Source organism: Buteo buteo, chromosome 12 (assembly GCF_964188355.1).
Source record: "Buteo buteo chromosome 12, bButBut1.hap1.1, whole genome shotgun sequence".
NCBI lineage: Eukaryota > Metazoa > Chordata > Aves > Accipitriformes > Accipitridae > Buteo > Buteo buteo.
In genome coordinates, this window is record NC_134182.1 from 37,222,636 (window position 1) to 37,248,027 (window position 25,392).

At 40.4% G+C, this 25,392-nt stretch overlaps 1 protein-coding gene across 1 annotated transcript in view; it reads right to left on the bottom strand.

Moving 5' to 3' along the window:
* Positions 1-876: 876 nt before the first annotated feature.
* The window catches only part of LOC142037705 (uncharacterized), a 36,274-nt gene continuing 11,758 nt past the window's right edge, over positions 877-25,392 (bottom strand). Inside the window, 15 exon segments of the mRNA XM_075042187.1 lie at positions 877-1,066; positions 2,429-2,549; positions 2,915-2,999; positions 3,711-3,851; positions 6,305-6,403; positions 7,250-7,405; positions 7,669-7,775; positions 8,212-8,326; positions 9,140-9,298; positions 13,714-13,860; positions 15,598-15,813; positions 18,070-18,235; positions 21,641-21,764; positions 22,934-24,344; positions 25,237-25,345. Coding sequence (XP_074898288.1) covers positions 877-1,066; positions 2,429-2,549; positions 2,915-2,999; positions 3,711-3,851; positions 6,305-6,403; positions 7,250-7,405; positions 7,669-7,775; positions 8,212-8,326; positions 9,140-9,298; positions 13,714-13,860; positions 15,598-15,813; positions 18,070-18,235; positions 21,641-21,764; positions 22,934-24,344; positions 25,237-25,345 — 3,346 coding nt within the window.

Below are 25,392 nucleotides of genomic sequence, written 5' to 3' on the forward strand. Positions count from 1 at the left end.
TAGGTATCAAGTGCCATCCAAAGAGCCTTAAAGCTGGAGAGATTCACTGACCAGAAATATTTCTGCACTACTGGAAGAATAAAGGCAGTAGTGGCAGAGGTTAATTCAAAAACAAAGCAACACAGAGGAGGTCTGAGGAAAGACTGCTGGAGAAAGAAGAAAGGGCTGTTTCATCTGGAATAATGACCAGGATGGAATAAACATTACATTTTGTCTTCAAATACACGAGACAGGGTTCTTAGATTATGACCATATAATTATTGAATAATTTAGGTTGGAAGGGACATCCAGAGCTGTTCACTTAGCTCCTGCTCAGGTTTTGGTCTAACACACAGTTCATGATAAGGCCTGGTACACGCTGGGATCTTCTGCTCCAAAGAACCCAACGAAACTGAAAACATTAATCACTTCCACATTTTTCCTGATGGTTAACTGAGAAAAAAACCCCGCCACATAGATTTGTTTTAGTCAGCATGAGGGAGCAGTGAAGTGAAATTCAAAAAGCTTTGTAGATTTGATGTTCTTATGCCATGCTCCTTAACTGTAGTCACTTTTGTAATTAACTAGCAGTAAAACAAGGGAAAGTGTGATCAGTATCAGGAAATGAACACTTTGATGAGAAATACAGTGGGCATTTATTTTAATGTTACATACACAAAGAGGGCATGACTGCATCTCCTTCAAGTCTCACTCAAGAGACATTTCATTTGGGTAAGGTTATTCCAAACTAAGCACCAGTCACTGAGCCAACATGAAGCTCAGCACTACAGATCCATCCGTTCATTTTCACAACGCTTAAATCTTCCTAACAGTTCTGACCTTCCAAGAAAATGGGTTGAGCTACTTACGCACAGTGCAGCCCTTTGAGGGGAGGAATCACTTCTTATCTAGGCTGATACTACCCTCCTCATCTTTGATTTGAACTCGTCCAGTGGAGTATTTGGTTTCCTGTCTGCCATTGCAGTACACGGTTTTTATGGTGCCATCTGGGTACTCCCGCCTCTTGAACTGCACAGTGTGAATCTCCTTTTGGCCGTTACTGAATACCACTGTTTTATCTCCATTCCTGGAAGAAATAGCAATGACTGAAGCGATGAGAAGGCACTGTCTGTTATTAACCTATCTCACCGAGCTGTCTAATGTGACATGATGAAAGTGGCAAATAATGTCAAGTGGAACTTTCTCACATAGGTTATCATTCACCTCAAAATTTACATGGGATGGCATTAGAGATGTTATCTCACAATAAGATTTCAATACAAAGGTACTTCGGTACACAGTGTGGCCAGCAGGACTAGGGCAGTGATCGTCCCCCTGTACTGGGCACTGATAAGGCTGCACCTCGAGTACTGTGTTCAGTTTTGGGCCCCTCACTACAGGAAAGACATTGAAGTGCTGGAGCGTGTCCAGAGAAGGGCAACCGAGTTGGTGAGGGCCCTGGAGCACAAGTCTTATGACGAGCGCCTGAGGGAACTGGGGTTGTTTAGTCTGGAGAAAAGGAGGCTGAGGGGAGACCTCATTGCTCTCTACAACTACCTGAAGGGGGGTTGTAGTGAGGTGGGTACTAGTCTCTTCTCCCAATTAACAAGTGATAGGACAAGGGGAAGTAGCCTCAAGTTGCACCAGGGGAGATTTAGATTGGATATTAGGAAAAATTTATTCACCGAGAGGGTTGTCAGGCATTGGAACAGGCTGCCCAGGGAAGTGGTGGAGTCACCATCCCTGGAGGTATTTAAAAGACGTGTAGAGGTGGCACTTAGGGACATGGTTTAGTGGTGGACTTGGTAGTGCTAGGTTAACAGTTGGACTCGATGATCTTAAAGGTCTTTTCCAACCTGAATGGTTCTATGGTTCTATAGTATAATACCTAATGGATGGTGAGATCTGCACTTTACATTACTTTTTCATGCAGGGATCTCAAAGTATTTTGCAAGCAGAAAATCTATTTTACAACAGGATCCTCCCTAAGTGCAGAAGAGGCATGTGTAAGAAAGCCCTATTGTTGCTTTTCCCCATTTTACATGGAGAAATAGAGAGATAATACATGAAATGCCTTGCCCAAGATCAGAAAGGGAGCCAAAAAGCTAGGAATAGAGCTCAGGAGTCCTCATCCTGAGTCCTTCAGTACCCACATTGTTAACACAGACAACTGGTGATCTCCTAGCAACCCTGGCCAGTGTAAAGTTCCATGGAAATAAATGAGGAATATTTCACAGTCACTTTGCAGCGATAAACGGTCACCTATCGTCCAAGGTGGCAGTCAACAATCTGCAGTGCCTCATTGTAGCAAAACCCTTGTTATCTTACAAATCCTTTCTCCTTTCATCTGAAAATTTCCCAGCCATGCAGAATCCAACCAGAGTTTTAAATGTCAGTATCATTGTACCTGTGTCCAATGCCTGGTTCCTGTCATTAACAGGAGACTTACTTTTCTACTTTTACTACTGTACCATCTGGGAAAAAAGTTTCCTTGAATCCATCACTATAGAGGCATTTCACTGTGTGATCTGGGAACACAATTTCTTTTGTGCCATCAGGATAATGTTTTTCTGTGGAAAAGAAGATGTAACAAGTCTGTCTAAAATTTCATTCATGTTGCTTTACACAGAGCTAGATCAGATTTTTTTGGACATTGTAGCGAGGATGGAAATGATATCCAGCATACTACTAAAGAAATTAAAGAATCAAATAATCAGATAATCAAAATTAGAAGAGAGGCATTTTCATCCCATTATTATCTTTGCTTTGCAGGAGGAAACTGAGCAGTAAAGCGATGGAATGTATTCGAAGTGAAATGCAAAGACAATGCGAAATGAGAAGAAAATACCCAATCTGCTGGAGTCAGAATCAGACAACACTTTCATAATAGAAACCTTCCTGCACATACAGTTCACATTTATAAGCTCTTGCATACCTATCTGATTATTAGGGAACTGCAGCACCTCCAGGCCATCTGGATAAGCAGTGTGTGTTGTCTGTGCATCTGCATAATAATAAATCTGGAAGGAGAGTGAAGTGTTTGCAGCATGTTCACAATATTTGCATAAGCAGATTCAACCATAACAACGTGCTTAAAAATAAGCCATCTCAAAGAAGTAATTTCAAGGTCATTTTCTGTATTTGCCATCCATAAAAGTAGCTATGTTTGCATTACTGTTCCTTCCTCTCATTCACCACTCCCCCCCGCATGGCTGTGTTTAGATGATGCTACTTTCATCTCTGTAGCATACAAGAGAACAGTGCACACATGAAAGTCATCTTCCCACCTTTTTGCTTTGGCTCCCATCCATGCACTATTAATTTAAAATAGTCCCAGTGCTGCCAAGGCCTCATTTATTTCCACTCTAGCTCACATTATTATTAACTATTTATATTTACATAATGACAAGAGGGAAGAATCCCCTGTGCTACCTATCCTACAAATGTATAAAAAGCAGTCCTTGCTTCAGATGGCTGCCCCTGCCCTTTGCCTTTCAGTCTCCTTTCATCTGCTTGGCCAACTATGCATTTGTTCCTTCTTTGACTGTTACCTTCATCTCTTTCCACTTTTGTCCTTGTACGTAAAGCAGTTTCACTGCTCAGGGTTGTTATACCAACATGCTTCCTCATCAATTTCTCCCAGAACCGATAGATCAAGATAAGTGATAGGACCTTGTTGGAAAATCGTTTAATCATTTTATTTTCCTTAAAGAAAAAAAAGTGTTACACACCACTCTCTGATCTGGCATGATCTTCTTTACATCTCCATTGAAAAAGCTAATTGTTGTCATCCTTTTATCAGCGCTGATCTCTTTTTTAGTACCATTGCGGAAAGTGATGATTCGACGTCCATCAGTAAGCACCTCTTCTACCTTCAAACACATAAAGCATCTAATGTAAATGAAGTCAAAGGAAATGAGTAACATTGCACTGCCTTCCAATTAAACTGGAGCCTGAAGTAAGTCATCATATGTCTTTATATTTCAAAAGCTATCTCTGCAGCACAGGTACATTATTTTTGCCTCATTTGTGTGTAAAAGAGGCCAAAAGTAATTTTCACAAAATGAACTTACTTCTAGCACTCGGCCCAAGTTCCTACCCCACCACCTTGTTTTTCTGTTAAGTGAGGTAAAGCACACAGCCCTGTGGCAACAGGGAAGCCATTCAGGTTTTTTCTTGACCAACTTCAGTGAGTTGCTGTCTGTACTCATTTCATACATGCTGGTAAACCTTCCACAGGTCATTCAAGAGACCCTGGTTCTGGATTGTGTGAACTAAAATGATTGAACTCAATGTATTAACACAGACTGCTGACATACGTTAACAACCATTTTATTCCAAGTAACATAACCCTGTATGGACAGTCAGTACTACAGAATTAAATGCGGCTGCATGCAGAGGTCTGCAAAATTGCTCAAGACTTCTTAACAAGAGGGGGCAATAATGTCATCAGTGTGCTTTTCTACAAAAAATATACTGGTCAAAGATGACTTCGTACCTAGCATAGCCTCTGTTTAAGCAATTTTTCTGGAATTACTATGGCAGCTGGTTCTGTTCAGCATATATCAAATCCCATAATATAATTAGTTTGGTGAAGTCCAAAGAAGACTATGACCAGAAGATGCACTATAGGACTGCCATATTGTTCCCATTCTATCAGACTCTCCACAAAAAGGGAACACCTCCCAACAAAAAAAAAAGAAGGAATAAATATTCTTGGAGGAAGAGAAATGCAGTATTTCCCCAAACAGGCATTGTTATTATTACTGAGGACAAGATTTTAGTTTTTAGAAATGGTTGTATTTAAACATTACTAGTTAGTAATGGAAAGATATTCTTACACCTACTTATTACAAAAGGCATTGCTACAAGAAGTCCACATAGTTTAAATGAGAGTTAATATCTCTTTCTAAAGGCATCAATGTCTCTCTCTAATTGCACAAAGAAGTCCAGCCCGCCACTCAATTTTATGAATAAAATCCGGTGGTAAAAATGTCAGAGTGAACTTTTTTCACAATTATTTTTCTTTTGAGGATCAAAACAACAGATATTGTATTTGCTACTTCTACAAGAGGGAATTGTGGTTGGTAGAAGCTTTCACATAGCCCATCTCAGCATTAGCTATAACAGAATTGGCATCTCAAACCAGTATTCCCTGAACAACTGTTATATTGCAAAAGCTATTTCTATGACTGCTCCTGGTTTCATTAATCAACACCTGTACTGGCAGGGTGAGAAAAGAAGCCCAGAACTGAACAGACACAGCAACTGAATTTCTGTCTTAATTTTATCTAGCCAAAAACCTTATCCAGAATTGACAACTCAGTATCAAGTGAATGTTTTAACACGGTAAGGCTGCTTGGAGCAGTGTAATTGAAGAGACATCTGGGACTGAGTTCAGATCTGGCCTAGAGGAGCAGCAACAGCGTTGGAAAGAGTGCTTGTCTGTCAGCAGTGAAACTAGCACCAGCTCACTTGGTCACCTTGCTGACAACCTTTCCCAAGAGCAATGCACCAAATTTCCAATGCGTAGACTCGTCTACAGAATCAGCCTTTCAAGGTCATTCCTGAGGCGCTGTGCAGGGAAGGTGACATGGCCACTCAGGAGTGAATTATCCAGTTTTGTGGCAAGGAGTGCAGGGACGCAGTGGGAAGCCAGCAGGAACCGCTTCCTCATCCCTTCCTAGAAGACAGGGACTTCCAGGAAACGGATGAAACCAGTTGCCAAGCTGAACTATGGGCTTCAGGACAAGGGGCAGCTGGAAGCAATCTCTAGATGCAGCTGGGGAATAGCTGGGGATTTTGACAGGTGGCTTGAGCAAACTGGACAGGCTGCATGGAGCCCAATTCCCCTGATGCTACTCCAGGTGTAGCCAGCTGTCTGTAATGAAAGGCTTCTCCCACAAGTGGTGTCCAGCTGGCACAGCTCACTGCCATTAGATTCACTTCCCAGGAAAGAAAAGAATGGTCTTTAATCTTTCACTACAAAACACCGTCACTACCCCACTGGCACATTTTCATTTCTCATGGTAAGCATATCATTCCTCCCAGCCCACAAATGTGGCAGCTGAAACAAAAAGGACTTGGTGAAAGTCATACACCAAATCCATGTGGGAAAATCATTTGGTTACTTGATTTCCAGCCCATCAACTATACATATTTCCTACCATTCATACTGTGAACGTTACACTTCAGCTGTCCTTTAAGGAACAGATACTTAATTGGAAACATAATTGTCTATGGCTACTTGAAGCAGTGATTCCCATCTATACTGCAGACCTATTGGTGATTGCTTCAAGTATTTTTGCATCCTATTTTATCTCACCTTTCCATCACGATACTCTATTTTTTCCTGCACCTCTTCCTCACTTTTTCTTCTTTCTTGATGTAACATTGACCTTCTAGATAATATTGATTTTGGAGGCTATATTATGAAAAAATCACAGTCAGTGCTATATAAACAGAAATGTTTTTCAAATATTTTCATTAATTTTAATCAACTGTGCAAAAACTGTATTTACTTTCACACACACAAAGGAAAGCTACCCTGATTTCTGGTATTGCCTTGCATTTGTAATGAATTTTGATCTTTTAGTCATAACTAGAAATGTTGCACATTAACTCCAGTTAGCTTCAGTTTGCAAAGCAGAAGATAGAGAAGGTCCAAAAATGAGGTGACAACAGTGCATTCTGGTGAAACTACACTATAGGAAATGGAGAGAATAAACACAAGAACAAAGAACAAAACCTTCTCTGAATATTGGGTTACTGATTTGCAAAGAAAGATACCTATATTAGCTAGATCCACTCTTCCAAAACAAATTACGTGGTTCTTAGCTGTAGGTAATGCTAACTGTGTAACTAAGGGCTATTCAGGATGTTACACATCCAATTTACCGTTACAATGAGTGCTCTTCGCACTGTCTGGCAGCATAAAGGAGCCTTAAGTTAATTGACATCTGGCACATAGCATCCAGAATAGTTATTAACTTATGTCAATTACAGTTTGAAGATGTGGTGTATTTTGAATTGTGGGATCCAAAGGAACCGGGAGTACTGCTCCCTGCAGGGCAATGATAGGCTTCACTAAAAAGCTGTAAGCACAGTGCTTGAAGTTGCCAGATCCATCCCTAAAGCTGTGTGTCTGCTGCATAGCGTAGGAAATGGGAATGGAAGATTTTCTTTTTCTTGGTGTGTTTTACTTCAGTTCACAAATGGAAAGAAGACAGTTGCTGATCATATAAGAGCCAGAATCATAAATTGCTCAAACCTTTGCTTCAGCATCCAGAAAAGCAGGAGAACTGCCTGTAGTTAGTTTGTTGTCATATGCAGTTATGCCACTTCGCCTGTGTGTGGTCACAAAAGCCACTTTATTCTGAGGGTTTAGCAATTTTTCTGTCTTTTTAAGATTAAGAGTCTCTTCTTCCTGAGCCAAAATTAAAATGTTAACTAGCAACATAAATCTCTTAATGTCCAACTGTTGTGCAGGAATATCTTGGTATAGAAATCTACTATATTATTTGTAAGCCACTGCAATATCATTTTGAAGAGTGTACTTATGATAAGTAGAGGCAAGAAAATAAAGCTAGGAGAGTATTGTTCCCAGATGAATGGGAGTTAGCATGCTGTATATGAAAACTAAGATCACAGACTCACTGAATTATTTTATAGAGATACATGGTGAAATACCTCTGTTTCTTCATTGTTACCGCAGTGTGCAAAGCTGCAGGTGTCGTTGCTGTGGTTATGTGAGAGAGGCATGTCTTCTGAGCGACCTGAAATGGGCAAAGACCTGCCTATGAGAAAAAGCAAAGTAAAAGGGGTCATTGAAAGCATATGAAATTTGCTGAATCACGTTTCCATACCTATCTCAGAAGGTTTTTTAAAGATGCTAGCTCTCAGATTCTCGCAACACATTGTTTCTTACACTGATAATGTTTCCTAACAGCTTGTCCATCCTGCCAAAGGTGCTTTGTCCCAGACCAAAGCGAGGTGCAGACCACATCCATTCTCCCACCTCCTGGGCTTCCAGGACAACAAACTCAGTGAGTAAGCAGGCAACAGCACAATCTGCTCTCCCTTGCTTGTAAAATATAAATTTCATAATTCTTCTAAGAATCATAGGAGAGTTTTAGTGACCACATATTGCCTGTGAGCCAAGAGTTGGGGACCAGTGTCTCCAAGTCATTTGCAGACCACTCGAAGCAGGCAGAAAGTTTCCACAAATCTTACCTTTTATATAGGAAGATGAGTTAGGCTTCTTAAAACCACCACTCAGATGCGAGAGAGCTCCAGGTGATTTCCTATCATCTGTTCTTCTCCCACTAGGAGAGGGTTGATGTACAACCTGAAGCAAAATGGAGAGGCCCTGACATACCGTCATGCTTTACTGTAACGTGGGAGCTATCAGCGGCATGGCCAGAGTGCAATTCCCCCTCCTACGAGTTTAGCTGTCTGTGCGCTCGTATGGTACAGGTGTCTAATCTTGGTTCTGACTGTTGTGGAGAAAGAGACGTGGGTGGAAGAGCTGGAAGAAACCTCAGACAGGGCCACCCCCTCACCCCCCACCCCGTCCCTTCTCTTGGGAGCTGCATTTCAGCAGCTCTCGCTCTTGGTCCGTGTTGGGTTTCATCACGGCCATGCCCGTGCCTGGCCATGCACCTCATTGATCCAAATCCCAACCCTGCCCCGTGGGCTGGCTTCCTGACCCAGACCTGTCTCATCACTATGGGCTTTGAAGATTGGGATTCTGGCCTGACCCTGGCTTCCATGCCCAGCTTGCCTTCCTCCCTGGCTGGGGCTATGGGACGGGTCCTGCCCTGCCGGACTCCATGGGGATTCCCTGGTGCTCCCAGCCCCTGGCCCCAGGGAACCGCTGGCCCATGCAGTGCCCCGATGCTTGGTGCATGTGATCACCTCTGAATTTTTTCTGAGGGCAAGATGGGCAGTTTCAGAGCATTCACCCACGCTCTAGGCTGCAGGTGCCCAAATAGCTCAATGTACGAACAGTCTCTAAGATAATTTCTGGCAAAAAACCTGCAGTACCAGGGAAAGAAGACCAAGCAGCAGCTATGTGGGGATCAGGATCCTGATCCAGCTTCTGAACAATATTGTAAAAAGAAAACAAAGGCAGTCTAAATAGACCTTGATACTGACTTACTTCTTCTGGTTCAAAAGGTGTCAGTCTTCCTTGGTGAGGTGTCCTCCTGCCAGTCGGTGTTCTGCTTCTGCCAAGGGAGCAGTTAGATGGTTTCTTTTCTTGATGTTCCTTTGCCACTGATCTCAAGGGATTAGCCCTTTGCACAGAGCTTCCTATTGCCTAAAAGGTTTGAATACATTTGTATTAAGTTGATATAAACACCTTCAAATAGCATTAAAAATCCTTCTAGAATAGGTGCATCATTAAGTGTTTAAAACTTTTAGGAAAATGTTTATTTGTGTATGTGGGCATACACACGGGGAGACACACACATTTTATACATAATTCTCTATTTGGGGTCTTATTTTGCTTCCCACATTTCTGCCTATTTGGACAATGATGCAAGTCAAGGGTAATCCAAGGTGCATGGTGCGAGGCCAACAGCTGCTCTCAGGCTCTCATCCCTCAATCCCAACCACCCTGAAGGAGCAAATTGAAGGAGCAAGATGAAGCCAGAGAGAAAGAAGAGGTGTTTCCATGAATATGGTGAGTTTTGTTAACAATGTGTCTAAAGAACCAATTCGGTTGAGGGAGCCTCCACGCAGAACAGTGTTAGTAAAGGTACTCCAGCTTGCTACACATGCCATTGTAAAAGCTGCTGATTTCATTTTTTATGCATTACATAGATTACACATTTTTAAATTATGCACTAGCATACCTATTTTTAAAGTAATAATGTCAAAGGAATCAAGGCAGGCTTAGTGAATTATGTGTGGTCTCTGTTTTCATACAGATGGATGTCATTCTAAGAGATCCTTTCATAAATCATAGCAATCACTGTAACCCAGGCAACCACAGCAATTTAGCTCTATATTTTTTAAGAGACTCAAGTACTAAGTATTTGGGTTAATCACACATGATGAGGTACTCGATAAAGATTCACTCAATTCCATTCCTTTCATAAACAAAGTCATCAAATTATCTCAATAAATCTTTTTACTTTTCTTCATCGGAAACACGTGGATTGCCAGTAAATGCAGACCCTTGATACAAAGGGGTTGTAGGGCCGGAGGAAGAAGCGGCCTCCCAGCATGCACAAGGTAGATCAATTGTTTCCCATCTCCATTGAAAACAGAATAAAAATTAATCAGCTGATTAGCCGGTGACAACAAAAGAGATGGATTTTAGAAGTAAAACTTCGTAACTAAAACAACAGGTAGGCAGCAGAAGATGACAGCTCATTTTGGATCTTTCTCATGGGAGCTAGCAAAGCACAGATTAAATGTCCATCAGTGACACTGATCCTGTTCTTGGCAAAAGGAGGGACTAGGTGACCTCTCGAGGTTGCCCCAGTCCTATAGATCTATGCTATCAGGCAGGCAGTGGAGACCAGGAGGAGGTGTTGTTATTTAGGGCCCACCTAGACCAGAGAAACCTTAAAAATGTGATGGTCTCCTTGATCCTTACGCTCAACAGTAATCCTTTAAATTTTCTGATGAGCTTTTTCCTCCTATATGTTAATACCTACAGTTCTTCATCATTCTGATACAAATCAGTTTTTCCTGGAAATCTCTCATTTGTCAATTCCCATAAATAAGGATGCCTTATAACCTTCAAATATCACAGTCTGTGTCATGTAGAGTTTGCGTTCCTACTAACAGATCAAAAAGCTGAGAAAAAGCAACAAATACTCATGGATAAAGCAGTTAAAATTCAAATGCTACAAAAGTCTGTCTACATATTCCCAGAACTCACACTTCCCTGCTTCAAAGTTAGTAAATGGTCAGAAAGAACATTCACAGACAAAGAAATAACATGGTCAAAGGTCATCAAAATCCCTTGGAAGTTTGGACAGCAAAATCCATCTAATAAGATTGGAAGTAAGCACATTTGACTTTGGTTGAAACTTTTCCAACAAAAAACATTAAGAAATGTTATCCCTATACCTTTCAGTAGAACTCCCCCCCGAGCAAATGAGTGTATCTTTTCTTACAGAAATCACTAACATCTATCCATAGTTGCATGTCTGGCAGGAAACTAGCAACTCATTCCTGCTAAATGTATAATGTGATGCATTCAGAAATCAGCTCGTTTGGAGAGAATTTGTATTAATAAATATTAATAATTTATAAATATTAAAAATTTTGGCTAATCTGTACATCTTTCAAGCCATATTCTGAAAAAATCACTGATGATCAGCACTTAAAATGGACATTTATCTTGTCTCACTAAAGCACAGCTTGAAGTGGCCAATTCCTCAGACCAGCTAGGTCATGCTACAGTACAAACAGAAATCATCGTTAAAAGTATTACAGGCAAGCAGAATATATCTTTTTCAGAGATGCAGAACATCTCTCAGATATGTTTTTGTTGGTTTTTTTCATAAAATGTCTTCCAAAAATCTGTGTCTTTCACCTGTACTGATCATTATTCAGACTTGATCCCCAATTGTTTTTGTACATATCCTCAAATTCTATTAGCTTTAACAGAAGGAAGTCAGAAGTCAAGTGTTGTTTTGCCTTCCAGATTACAGCTGATGAAACTCACCAGTCCTTGCTAGCTTTAACTTAAATACTTTATACAGGTATACACATGTCCCTGTGGCATGCATCTCTGCTTCTGTTGCTCAAGGTTACCCCATTCACTTTGATGTGTTCCCATGCACAGTTTATCAATTCCGGACAGAAACAGCACGAGTGTTTTATCTGTACCCAAAATTTAGAATTGTCCAGATTCACAGAGTCTTTGAGGGAAAGCATCCACCTGCTAGCAGAAGAGCTCAAATACAAAGGAAATACAAGGGAGTCACTGTGTTCAGATCTATCACTATGACACAGATTTTGGGCTTCTGTTTAAAGTTGCATTTACCTGAGCCTTCAATTCTAGATTCAAATAATTGGCAGCCACTCTATTCACTGCAAAGCCTTCTTCTGCCATCAGATCAGATAAAGAACATGTGTCTCTGTCAAATATTTCAGAGTTCACTCAGGACATCTGGGCACTATGCCCACCAGTCTAGCTCAGGCTTGTGCTGGATTCCAGTTGGATTGGATCCAATGCTGGCTGGATGGTGAAAGCTCAGATAACAGTGAGTCCAAAAGTCTGCTGTCCTGAACTTGCCCCTCCTCAAAACTGTTGCTGAAGGCACAATTTTTTTTGCACATGGCTGTGTGCCACAAGAGGAAAATGAACTCAGTGGATCTTAGGGAGTCTCTATGTAGAATAAATGTTTTTAACTCATTTTGCAAGAGTGCTTGAGATGTTCAGATGAAACAAACTCTTTCATACCTTGAAAATTTCCAGGGTAAGCTACCAAAGATAGCTTTTTGACTTCACTGGCAACTTTAACTGCAGATGGATATTGCACATTACTTGTCTGGCTAGTAATTCTGTCCCCCCCAGCACAGAGGAATAGAGAGATCCCAGCTGTAGAAGGGACTGGGGAGATCTGACATCACTATAGAACAAATAGAACAATTTCCTGCAGGTAAACCCTCCACCTTCTGAATTATAAGCAACATATATTGCTTAGAAATACAGCCAGTCTTGAAGGCAGGAACATATCTCTGAAGCTACTGTTTCACACAGGACTAATTGTGCTCTTTTAAGCGTATTCAGTTTAGAGTTGTTCTTATCATTCTCTCTTTTCATACCTGGCACCATGCAGGATTCACTAAAGCCACTGTCTAGTGACTTTCAAGACACACACTGTCATGATTACTAGGGTGGAATAGTTGCCTCCTTTCTCATCTGACATGTTTTACATTTTATTTCAGTCCCTAAACAGGCAGAGAGAGCGGTGTGTTGGCTAATCTGAGCTAAGTTTTGCTTTAGCCAGTGCAATCGGGAGATTACTTTCTAGTAGCTTGGGGGAATTACAGACTGTTCACTTGAACAAAGCACAGATTTCAGCTAAATGTGAGCAAAAGGAAGAAAAGGCACTTGTAATAATCAAGATGCTTATAATACGAAGTAAGAAATACAAAGCCAAGAGAAAGAAAAGCATGACAAGATATTTAGATATGTATATCTTTTAATCAGTGAGATGTGTATATCTTCTAATCAGTGAGATGTGTAAGAAATGTGGTAAGCTGGCTGTGGAGGAGCAGTCATAGAGATACCAGTCAGAAACCAGCATCTCACTTGACGTACCAAGTTCACTTGTCACAACTTGTAAAAAGGTAAGTGATTTTCCCACTGACTTTATCAGGCAGAAGGCCACTAGTGCTTATTGGCAAGTAAAGCCTCAAATGGCAAAATACTGGATTTATGGTTTGCTGTGGCAAGGTATGGTGTGTTCCCTGTCAAACCAATCTGTGAAGTAGCAGGTACAATGAATTCAGAGCAAAGCTGCCAACAACAGGCAATTCAGTTAGGTCTAGAGCAGGAAAAAAGTTTTGTCTCCTGCTACTGCAAAATCAGAAGAAAAACTACAAGCAAAGTTATGCTGAATGACAGCACAAGCCCACCGCAAGAAAGCATGACCATGCTTATACAGACACTTTCATTTGCACAAATTTTGATTCCAAAGAACATTCTCTTAATTAAATATTTGAAACTGTGGAAAAGTGACGACTGGCAATAGGAACCCATACTTTGCTATTCACATCTCTGAAGAATTGTTTTTGCAAAGATGTCGTTGGCCCCACATGAGAGATGCTGTGGCTCTTGTGATTATCTCTCTGTGATCTTTCTTCTTGTTTGGATGAAGGTGCTGTCTCTTGCAGAATAGCGTCTGCAAGCTAATGGAAAATTTGTTATAAATATACAATTTTAAGTTCAAGTCACAGCTAGCAGAATCAAACAACCCTCAAAGCCATCTGGTTTTCTGTTGCAATGAAAATTATGATACTTAAACACAATTAATGAAATTCCACATCTTGTTCTGCTAGGGACTGAAACTCGCCAGTATCAGACACAACAATCTTTGTATATGGCATCCTAGCATCTTTATATACATCACCCTAATATTACTCTTACACTACAAAAATCTTCAGTGGCTTGAGCAGTAGTCGTACATCACCAAATGTCCCAAAGCAGTAGAAATAATACAGAAATCTGGCCTACAACAGAAGTCAATTAGCTTTTTCTTATCCTAGCTTTTATTGGAATTTTTATATTTTTCCATTCTGTACATGTGACTATAATCTTTTTTCACTGACCTTCACAATCTATAAAAAGATGAGTCATGTAATCAGGTAGGCTTGGGAAAATTAAAAATAAAGTGAAATGTAACTTGAAAAGACATCTTCAATGGAACTTAATAGTGTTAGGTGAAAAATCTCATTAACAAGTACATTAAAAACGAATAAAAAGAGAGGCCAAAACTTCCTTACCCCATAAAGCAAAGGACAGGTTAATTGGTGGTTCTAACATCTTTTAAAGAAACATTACTAGAAATCAGATTTTCAGATTAGGAAAATACCTAGGAGTAAATGGCTTGATTTTATTTCCTCCTAGGTTCAGCCACTCTGTGGAAGAGTAGGACTCAACTCACCAGACTGCACCATCTAGAAGATAATTATTCATTCTAGTTGCCTTGATGCACATAGGATGAAGTTGATCCCTCTTTAAAGGCACATATTTTTCTCCCTTGAATACACAGGGAGATGAAATGACCCACTCAAGCCAGACTTCTGTCTTTTGAATTCTAGTCTGAACCATTTAATTTCACCAAGACTTGTTGTCTCCTGTGTAAGAAGTGGGTAACAACATTCTTATCCCTTCATTTAACTCCCTTAAATGCAGTTACTCAGTTATATCGTAAGGTAACACGTAACCCTACAAATATATTAAACAAATGAGATCCTGAATGAGAAATGATAAGAGAATCTGTAAACCTATGATTAAACCATTTTGATTTCAGGAGATCACCAGAGACATTTACACTAGCCGGCTATGTTTTCCACCCTGATTGTCCTTCCTGCTCCACCTTGGTGTAACTCCCTTTCAGGAGTCCAGCTTGTGCCTTTGTAAGGCAGGCCACTGACTGTTTTCTTCCCAGAAAGTTTACAGCACAAAATAAGAACTGAAATTAGTTTTAATAAAAGGTCGCACTGTATCTATTGCCAGAAACCAGCCTGCACCTGGCTGAAGAGCTCTTTTTTTAAAAAGGTGAATGGCGTTATACACATAAAGAGTAGAATTCATTTCAGGAGAGTTTAGTTGTCTAATTTAGGTACTGAATGTAAAATATTTATCTAGACTCTCTCCTTAGTGTAGGGAGACATCTGCCCTGATATAAGTGTCTAAGATGATAGGTTGGCTGAATCACCTTGTAGTGGTGCCCACCTCATGGGCAAGCAAGGCTAAGTGGAAGGGGACCACACAAAGAGTATGTTCTAACTACTACAGAGCTGATTTTCCCCCCTTCAGGCTAAGCATGGCAGGAACAGAGAAACAATATTCACGCATGCCAGCTCCAAAGAAAAACTACTGAATTTTTCAGACAGTATTAAACAGACAGTATCTTCCAGTACCGGGGTCTCTGGTTTTCTGTCCATGAAATTCACAGCTTCTGGCGTTTTTTCCGCTTTCCATCTCTGATGTTCTGAAACTCTGAGCTCATCTCGAAGCTCCATGTTCTGCCTGGTCAGCATCTCAACTTGGTCTCTCAGTTTGCTGTATGCAGCATGCCAGCAGGACTCATTTCTCTTGAACTCCTCCTGCAGTCCAGCAATCTGCTGTTTTAATACCTACCAGGAGAAAAAAAAGTGTGCCATGTCATTGCCTGCCCTGGACTAGGCATGCTCACCTTATACATCCAGAAGGAAGCATGGAGACTTTTGTTCTGCTTAAAGGTCTACAGTATAAAGGTCTTCAATATAAAGGTCTGCAATATAAAAAGAACACATTTGAACTGATTTCTTAAAAGAAAAATAAAGGGAAAGAAAACCCAAAAAATCAAACCAACAAAAAACCACTACCCTGCAAACTCCTCTATTTAAAACAAACCAATTGTTACAAAGTGAATGGAGAGAAGTCCTTGCTGTGTGAAGGAAAATCAGGAAATGCAAATAATCATGCAAACACACACAAGTAAATGTGAATGTTTTCAAAAAAAGACAAGAATACAAGGCATATTTTAATGGCAAAAATGTCAGTTCATCAGATCTTCATTTAGTGACAAGGGCACGTGAATAGTTAAGTGGTCCTTACAAACAGCAGGGGATTGCAAATTATTGCAAATAATTTTCAATGGAGTTCAGGAAAATGAAAGTCATGAAATTCATTGCATTTTGGAGAGGACTTTTCCATATACATGCATCTCCGTCATTCTTCCCTACTTCCTTCTCCTTCCCTCATCCGTGCTGATCCCAACACTGACTCCTCTTCCTTCAGAGCACTCATGCTGGATACTGCAAATGGAATATTGTGGAGTTAAGCTAGAAATGTGCAGTTTGCTCTGTAGTCAATCAATCACCACATGCACCCCTTTCCTACTTCCACTTCACTTGGGTATCTGCCTACTTGTGTCCTAATCACCATCCTTTCTTTGCTGTGAGATGCCGGTCAGAATTTGGCACATCCATCAGCTGTTTTCAAGAAGAAGCAGACTTCTGAACTTGGGAATCACACAGAGAAGTGACTCAGAAAGTGTTTTGTAATTGTTTTGTGGAAAATTAAATTTTTGAAACTGTACTCATTATGTTTTCAGGTGGGAACGAAGGATTAAAACAACTCTATCAGAACTCATCTCTAGGGCTAGACCTAGTCAGGAAACACAATTACTCCCTGGCAGAAATTCTACCAATTTTTTTAAAATCCCACGTGGAAAGAAAGCTCATGTTTCAAAATATTGTGCAGAGAGGACATTAAAAATATTTTTATTCAAAATACTAAAATAGCCTTACTGAGTTAATTATCTTGTGTTGTAATTGTTACCCCTAAAGAAATATGGAACACAAGCTGAGAAAACATTCACTATATGCATGGTACAAAAATATGTATTTCAAAAATGTACAAATGAAAAATAAAGAAAGGATAGAAAGTTTGAACAAAGGACTATCTTGCCAGTTTTATTTGTTCTGAAACTTTTCTGGTCAAGAAAATCATTGAAATTGTCAGTTTGCTGTCAAATATACCAGCACGGTTTAGATATCCTTTTGCAGCAGAACATTGTTCCAGACATTTCTGAGCATTAGCATTGCCTATTCTTTTATCCTATAAAAATACAGCTTTTAGCTGCCCCTGTCTCCTTTATCACTGTCTCACATGGCTCATCAGTTTTTTCTGCTCTTTATCAGTGATTCTTCTAGAAAATTACGTAAAGTCATATTATGTCTAGCTGTTTTTAATAGGGATAATAGCCATAGATATTCAGAGATTACTTTATCACTAAGGAGGTTGAAACAGAGGATTCAAACAGCTAGTATCCCCTGAAGGAACTTAGAAGAAACCACAATAAATTACTCAGGGATGTTATTAGGCAGGTTAGGTTGTTAGATACACAGCTAGATATCATCAAAATACCTCAAAGCCAAAGGTCAAGATAGTTTAAAGAAAATAATCAACGAACTCCCAGCTCAAGGATGAGAATAGAGAATGTTGGCCAATAACTCTGTGCCACTGGCACAACAGCTCTTTGTATCAAAATGATGTAAAGCCCACTACGGCAGGAGTTGGAAATTTTTCAAGAGCCAGCTCAGATCTGGGCAAATCAGTACAAGTATAAGGAACATGGGAACCTCCCAACTTTCCTTAAGAAATAGAAGGCACAAATTAATTTTTTTCCTATATAAAGAAAGCCAGATGTACATTTAAAACACAAACCAAAGCAATGTCCTATTAACAAAAAAATCTTCACTGTACACACAACTGTCCTCAAGAAGTAACATGAATAATTGGCCATCTGTGGCAAATGGAAGGATTCAGGTACTACCATAAGATGCCTGCATGGAAGGATATCAATTGATGAGAGCTGCATGTTTATTCTACAGAAGACAGCTTACTTGTATTTCTTCTGATTTCACATTTTCTCCAGTGACTCTAGCTGTTCCTTTGAACTTGCTATGGGCAATTTTTTCTTTCTGCAGTGGGTGAATTTGGTCTCTATTGTATTCCAAAGGGTGAGTCAGCTCCTGGCTCCTGACAGTCTTGAGCTGGTCCGTTGGTGTTCTGTTCAGAAGGTAAAAAAAGAGTATGAAAGACTATAATGAAGGACTGTCTTTAGATGTGCCTTCTTCGGGCATGACTTTTGGACAGCTTGGGCATGTCCCATATATGCTGATACTGCTGGGAGTGGCAACAATTTATCAGCTCTTGTCAAAAATTGAGGTCCTCCTTCACTGGGAACACTCATACATGCGTTCAGTTGCAAAATTTATTCTATTGAGCAGATGGAAACAATTCTCATTGAAATTTTCTGACAACGTAATGACCATGAACTTAGAGGCTTTTAAACACATTTTCTGTTCAGAGAGATAGCTAAATTAAGGCAGACCTGCAGAAGGCACAGCTTGTTCCCTGGCATTGCACGTATGATGCACTTCATCACGCAAGGCTGGGGACTGAGCTGTATTTCCAGCAGCCCAGTCATTACTACAAATCAGAATAGCCATGGACCTGAATGAAAGGGGATAAAGCACTTTATTTTCCATAGGTAAATATACTGCAAGAGTTAAATGTGGGAGCTCAGCACCCAGAAGAGATTTCGCCTTTGAACTCAATGTCTCAAGGCATGAGTGGTCTGGAAGTGCACTTAACCCTGCAAGAGGGGAAGAGTATAAATCTTTACATAACCTCAAATGGAGTATATTTGTATGACTATGATCCAGCTGCTTAGTCTATTCTTTATATAATCTTAAATTATTTGTTAGCTTCCTGCTTCAGCTTACTTCATGACCTACAGCCACCATCTGGCCATCACTATTTCTCGAAAAGCAATATGAGCTACAGGAGGCAGCCATGACCTCATGTTTTCCTCTCAGTAATGGAGTTTAGCACTTCAGCAGCAAAATATGAAAGTTCTCAAAGAAACTAAGAGATAAACAAACTCCCCATATCCTGCTGCTCTTTACAATTCATTACCTAATTTTTATTTTTTGGTTGTTTTCTGTACTAAATAAGCCTGTTTAATATTCTGGTTAAAGGCACACTGAAAAAGGTCTCAGCAATAGTCAATAGAAGTATTAATTCTCCTCACATTAATACAGTTAAATTAGCAAATACAGCCCCTGCATGATTTTGTCCAGCCTACCACTGCTCCATATCCAGACTAGTTGCCCTGAAATACAATGTACCAGAACAAAAGCAAGATGCAAGACTTATATATAACGTCTTCCACTGAAGGCTGAACAGTACTGTCTTAAGTTTCTTGCACCCTGTAAAATAGAATCCAGGTAGCTATTCTTTCCAGCATCTCAGCTGATGCCAACCTCTTCAGAATTGCACAAGGGTTACATCCATACATACATGAAGCAAAAGACTTTTTTCCAAGAAAAAGTCTTTTAGCGAAATGCAGATGGGAAAAAGAAAACCCAACATGTTGGCTGCTGCTGTTGGTCCAGAAAGAGTGAAGATTCAATTCTATAAGGAAATTATGTATTAAAAATGGCAAACAAGCTGTCCTCGTTGAAGGAACAGGGAAATAACAAACATTGAATTCTCTGACTGATACCAAGAGGCAGCAGCAACTACCTCAGCGCTGCAAGGGTGAAGCCACAGGCTGCTGCCTTGAGCACTGTCCAGCCTCCGTTAGACACCAGATAGATACACACAACACCCTACATCCCAACTGTTTTCGCCCTCTTGCCTATATTATTTGTGCCTGCAAAGGTCTGAAAACAAAGTGCTTGGAAACGAAAGAATGGAGAGACTGGGCAGGTCCAGGCACGTCGTGCTGCTCTCAGAAGGATTTTTGTTGCTTCCAGTGAGCACAAGTTGTCAACATGGCAGAAGTGAAGTGCTACCAATGTGGTGGCCACTTTGTGTTCCTAAAAGGGTTACTGGTTTAAAAGTACAAAGCAGATTCTCCGATTGCATAAATCAGCACAGGGGCAACACAGCCAAGGAGGATAAGCTGCCTTTCGCAATTAGTTTTAGCTCATAAATTAGAAAAAGTGAGTGAACGGATATACACATTATACTAGGGAGGCATTTTTGGATAAATGTCTGTATGAAAATGCTAGGGGCTACTACGGCTACTGACATGAATAAATCCACAGAAAGCTCTCTTAAAAACCTGCACTATTATGAAAAAAATCAAAGCCATGTCATCTGTGAGGCAGCACTGTCAGCAGGCAGAGAATGCCATGCTGCCAGAGTGCAGCACTGCAGTAATTCTGCACCAGTACAGCACTCCACAGCCAAAACCGACACCAGTAAAAGTAAAAGCAGCACCTAATTCCATTAGTAGTTTTATGAACTCCCACAAATATTCACATTTGGAACACCTATCACAATCAGCCAGAGATCATCTTCCAATATGTTTGAAAGATCACAAACAAGAAGGATCTTTAATGAAACCATCTATTTTTAAGGCATTGGAAGTATTTTGCTGAAAGACAGCTATAGGAGGAAATTATACAAACTGATAAACGTATTTCAGAAATATCCTTTGGCACTAATCCCATGGTCTTTGAAATCAAGAGGAATGGACAAGCAGATGTGAAAGATAATTTCTTACTTTGCATTATGTAGTAAAATAAAAAGCCAAATCAATAAATTAGGCTAATTTGGCACTAGTTAAGAACTAGGCTTGAAATGCAAAGAGGAAAAGAATCTCTCCTGTGTCTACGGTGGACGGTACCTAATAATTTCTAACAGATTTCATCACATTAAAAATACATATTTAATTTGATTGTAAGCATGCTCAATTTTTATTAGAGGCATTTGGATAACCTGTAATTAGTTACAGTTATGAAGGCACTTCTATTCCAAACTCCGTAATTTCAAAACTTATTTCTTGCAGGGATTTTGTGGTAAGGAATTATTTTTCTTCTATGAAGATGTAAAACCAAACCAAACCAATTTTCAGCATTTAATAATTACAAATTACAAAACCAACTCTCTTGCATTTTCAAGTTCTTCTTTTATACGGTACCAGCTGTATCCTCAGTCTAGTCTGAAGATAGGTATTCCTGAAATAACAATGCTGTTGGCACTGACATATGCTATACACTTTTTGTTAACTTCAGAAATATGGGCTACCCTAACGTGAATGTGATATGAGAGGTTTATCCTTTACTCCATCAGAGACTTGATCCCATAAAACAAATTATCCTGAGTTCTTACTGATTTCAGTGTAATCTGAAGATGTTCAGCAACTTATAAAAAGCATTTGGCATTACTCAGCTTTAAGACCCAAACTGCAGCAGTGCTTTCAGAGTTGGCTCCCTTCAGTTAGGCACTTTACTTTTAATCTAGACAGCTAAATAAGTGTTTCTGTTCTGAGACAACTCAGATGCCTTCGAAAAGAAGCTAGCTAATAAGTAATAATTTAGCAGCCTGATTTTAACAGTCCTAAGGGAAATATTTGCCTCACTGCACACACAAATCAATTTCTGGTGTACACAGATTTACCTGTGAAAAAGCATTGCTTTCTCTTGTTCTTCTTTCACCCTAGTCAACGAAGGGGTTCCTCTGCGATATATGCCAGTGTCTAATCCTCTGGTAAGGATGTTCTGGGTTTCTTCTATAAAGACATCTATGTTAGCACACAGAATTTTCTGAATATTTATGAAGCCTCTCTACATATTTAAAACCGCAGACTGCATAAGTGCAGTAAGCTTTATTGCTTCATCTATCAATAAGAATAAATGTATCTTTGGTTAATTATGCAAATATTCCATTCCCAGCATAGTTCTTAGTGGTGCAATCCAAGCCCTACAAATCATAAGTGAAACAGATTTGGGAATATATTGGTGCCAGTAGCTGAATTCCTTTTCAGGAATGTGAATGCCACATGATAGTTCAACCTTATTTTGACTGTAACTTTCAAAGACGGCTCAGGAACCCTTTTTTAACAGCAGCCCTACATGGAGTAGAGTGTGCTTAGGAAGTTGTGACAGAGCCATTGAAAGCCATCAGAAGTGAATATTTCTGCCCCAGAGATTACTGCAGGCAGGACAACTGATTTTGACTGATCCTACATGAGACAGCCAATGGATTTAGGACGAGGAGTCAATGTGGGGAAAGTCCTTCAGTGGAAACTAAGCGAGGAGAAAAGTCAAGAACTAGTTTAATAAAAAGGACTAAATCCTGCTCAAGCAGGATATACGATTTCATTGCCAGAAGTAAGATCACTGGGCCAAAAGGCTAGAAAGATTGGTTGACCAAACAACTGGGACCACATTCAGGAGAAACTGAGTGGAGGTGTGTTTAGGAAATCATAATTTTCCACTGATGTGAGGCTCTCTTTGTCTTAGGAACAAAACATGCAAATTTGAGAAATTATTTTTCCCACTTTTTTTAAAGTCACGTTATCTCTGAGGAGGGTAAATAGAAAATGTGAACATTTCACTCTCAAAGGGTCAGTGGGAGGAACATACCCAAGCTACAGGGAACTCTAGGTCTGAGTCCAGGGACTCACTGAACCTCTCACCCGTCTCATGGGGTCAAAAGTCTGCACCTGAAAGTGTTCCTCAAGCAACAGACTTAGGAAAAAAGGCTAGTGATGATGGAGAGCCAAGCATAACAAGGGGCTTGCAGATACGTCTCTCCCCTCTTCTCTTTTTTTCCAGTTTAGGACTGAGAAAAACTGGCAGAGGTGGGCAGATACCTAGGGAGCACAGGCAGAATGAGTCATAAATCCAAGAGAAATTTTTTTCCCCCTATGGAAAAATAAATGTAAATCAAAACTCAGGTAGCTCTTACCTAATGTGTCTGTAAACAGTTTTTTATGTGGTTCCTCCACTGCAGTAGTTTCTTTAATCTTGAAAGAAGGAATCTCACCAGCCACTGTTGAGGATGGCAGATGTAGGGTTTTAACATCCCTGGCCCTATTCTCATGCTTTGATTCAGGCTCATGCTCTCTCCTTTTTGATCTTGTGAGATGAAACAGGGAATGCTGAAGAGAAGAGAGAGCCTTGCTCCCTTTCAGCCTGACATCCCCAGTACTGGAATCACTGCTGCTTGTGCTGCAGGAGAGACCTTGTTGTCTTGAGATCGTTTGAATATCTTGTTTCCTTGGGGGTGATGTGCTGTACTTTTTAACAGACATTTTTTCAGTTCCACTGGGCTCATCACTAGCATAATCACCGTCAGAGAGATCCAAATGTCCGTCAGTATGATCTACTCCCTGAGGCCGATGCGAGGAGGGACACTGAGCATGGTGAGATTTGGAGTTTTCATCACTGTTGGAGGATAAGCAGCTTGACTCACAGGACGAAGACTGAACATGCCACATCAAGGCAGCTGTCCCCTTCCTTGGCCACTCCTGCTGCAAGGCTGAGGGTGAGCTTCCCTTCTCCGCAGCCTCAGGTGAGCTACATGTAATTTTTACTATCTTACCATTGACCATCTTAAAACCAGTATGGATTTGTCTTTTGCTTTCTGAGCTCTGGCTCCCCAAAACAAGTTCCTGTGGGCATACCTGAACCCACTTCTCACCTGCGCCTGCACCCCACTCCGCCTCCTTGATGCGATTTGTTTCTAAATCCTGAAGTGGAGAATGCTTCTGCAGGACTTCCGAGGGACTTTTTGCTCCCTCTGTGAGATGACCTTTCAGAGGCTGATCCACCCTACCTAGGTCCTTTTGCAGGATACCCTCCACAGGTCTTGCATCGGTTCTGCCCGCCTGCCCTACAGAATCCATATGATGAGTTTCCCTTTCCTCACCTACTTGTAGGTTCATTTCTGTTACTGCTTCAGGACATGGTTGCAGGATTTCAGGCCACCTTCTCTGTGGTGAGTCAACAGGATTTTCCTTTGCATCTTCATCTCTCCCAATCACTTCTTTTTCTCCTGCACTTTGCTGAACTACTTTTGCTTCGCAGTCAGTCTGAGCCTTTATCTTCCACTCAGCTAAAGCACAGTCTGCTTTTTTTTCCTGTGTACCTACCTGCATGGAGCTACTGACCTGCAGATTGAACTGAGAGCATTCCCCTGGATGCGGTATGCCTGCATCCACTCGGCAAGGCTGGGAGAATTGACCCCCGCAGTCCAAACCAGCTCTTCTGGAATGCTTTCTGTCTTCTTTTAAAGGCTTCTGTTTATTTTTTTTGAACCTTGCCATACCTTCTTTTTGTTTCAGAAAAGCCTTTCGAGGTGTTACTTTTGCCGTGTTCTGAAAAAAACATGAAAAATACCAACGATCACAGTCTGAGAATCATTTTGCAGAAAGAAAGATATTTATGATCATTGAAAAAGCTGAGACACCAGAAGTCTTAAAGACACTGGCTATGGGTAACTGAGTACATAAGTAACAGCCCAGAGACTACAGGGATGGTATGAGAACTTTTAGAAGCAGTCACTATGTCATGCCTCCATTAATTCATTAGTAGAGTCAGGTGGTTAAGATGGTGCTAAGTGTTCATATGATAGAAGATGAGAAAAGTTCTTCCTTTGGTTTTAAAGGAAGTTTGAGTGCTTTTTACAATGTGACACAGAAATATATAAATGCATCAGTTTGAGGTGTTATCTTGCCAGGGAGACATAGAGAAAATTCCTGAGTGATAAAATGTGCATTTTCCAAGTCAACAAGCCTAACAAAATGCTGAGTCTGACACCTAGAGGTGTCAGACATAAAGTCATCTCAAACTGCCCATAAGGTAAAAAACAGAACAGTATTACTGTATTTAGCCCTTGTACAAAAACTGTATTTGGAAATGCCCCCATTCTCCCATTAGTGGCACATGAGAAACTGCATGGACCATTTATTATGATATAAACTAACAGAATCAACCCTGAGGTCTAATTTAGCTAAGTGTGTTGAGACTCGGGCACAAACTATGACCCAGAAAGTATGTGGAAAGGGAAGAATCCAGTGGGAAACAGTGGGGAATATGATTGTGACTGACTAATACAGGTTTTTTACTTTAGGGAAAAATCTTCCAATATCACATGAAAGAACAGTAGAAAAATGTGCTGCCATGCAATGAGCCAAAACAGAGCCCACACAATACCCAACTCCATGAGAACTTGTCAAAAACAAAGGGAATGCACCAATGGCACAGTACCTGCTGCTCCTTCTGCTGGTTTTCTATGAGATGGTTGTCTACTTTAAGTTGTTCTTCAGCAAATTCTTCAGAAGTCTTCTGTCTAATACCAATTGCTGGTGTGATTGGCCTAGGCAAGGAACAAGAAGGTACTTACTTGTAAAGTTCTCCAATTAG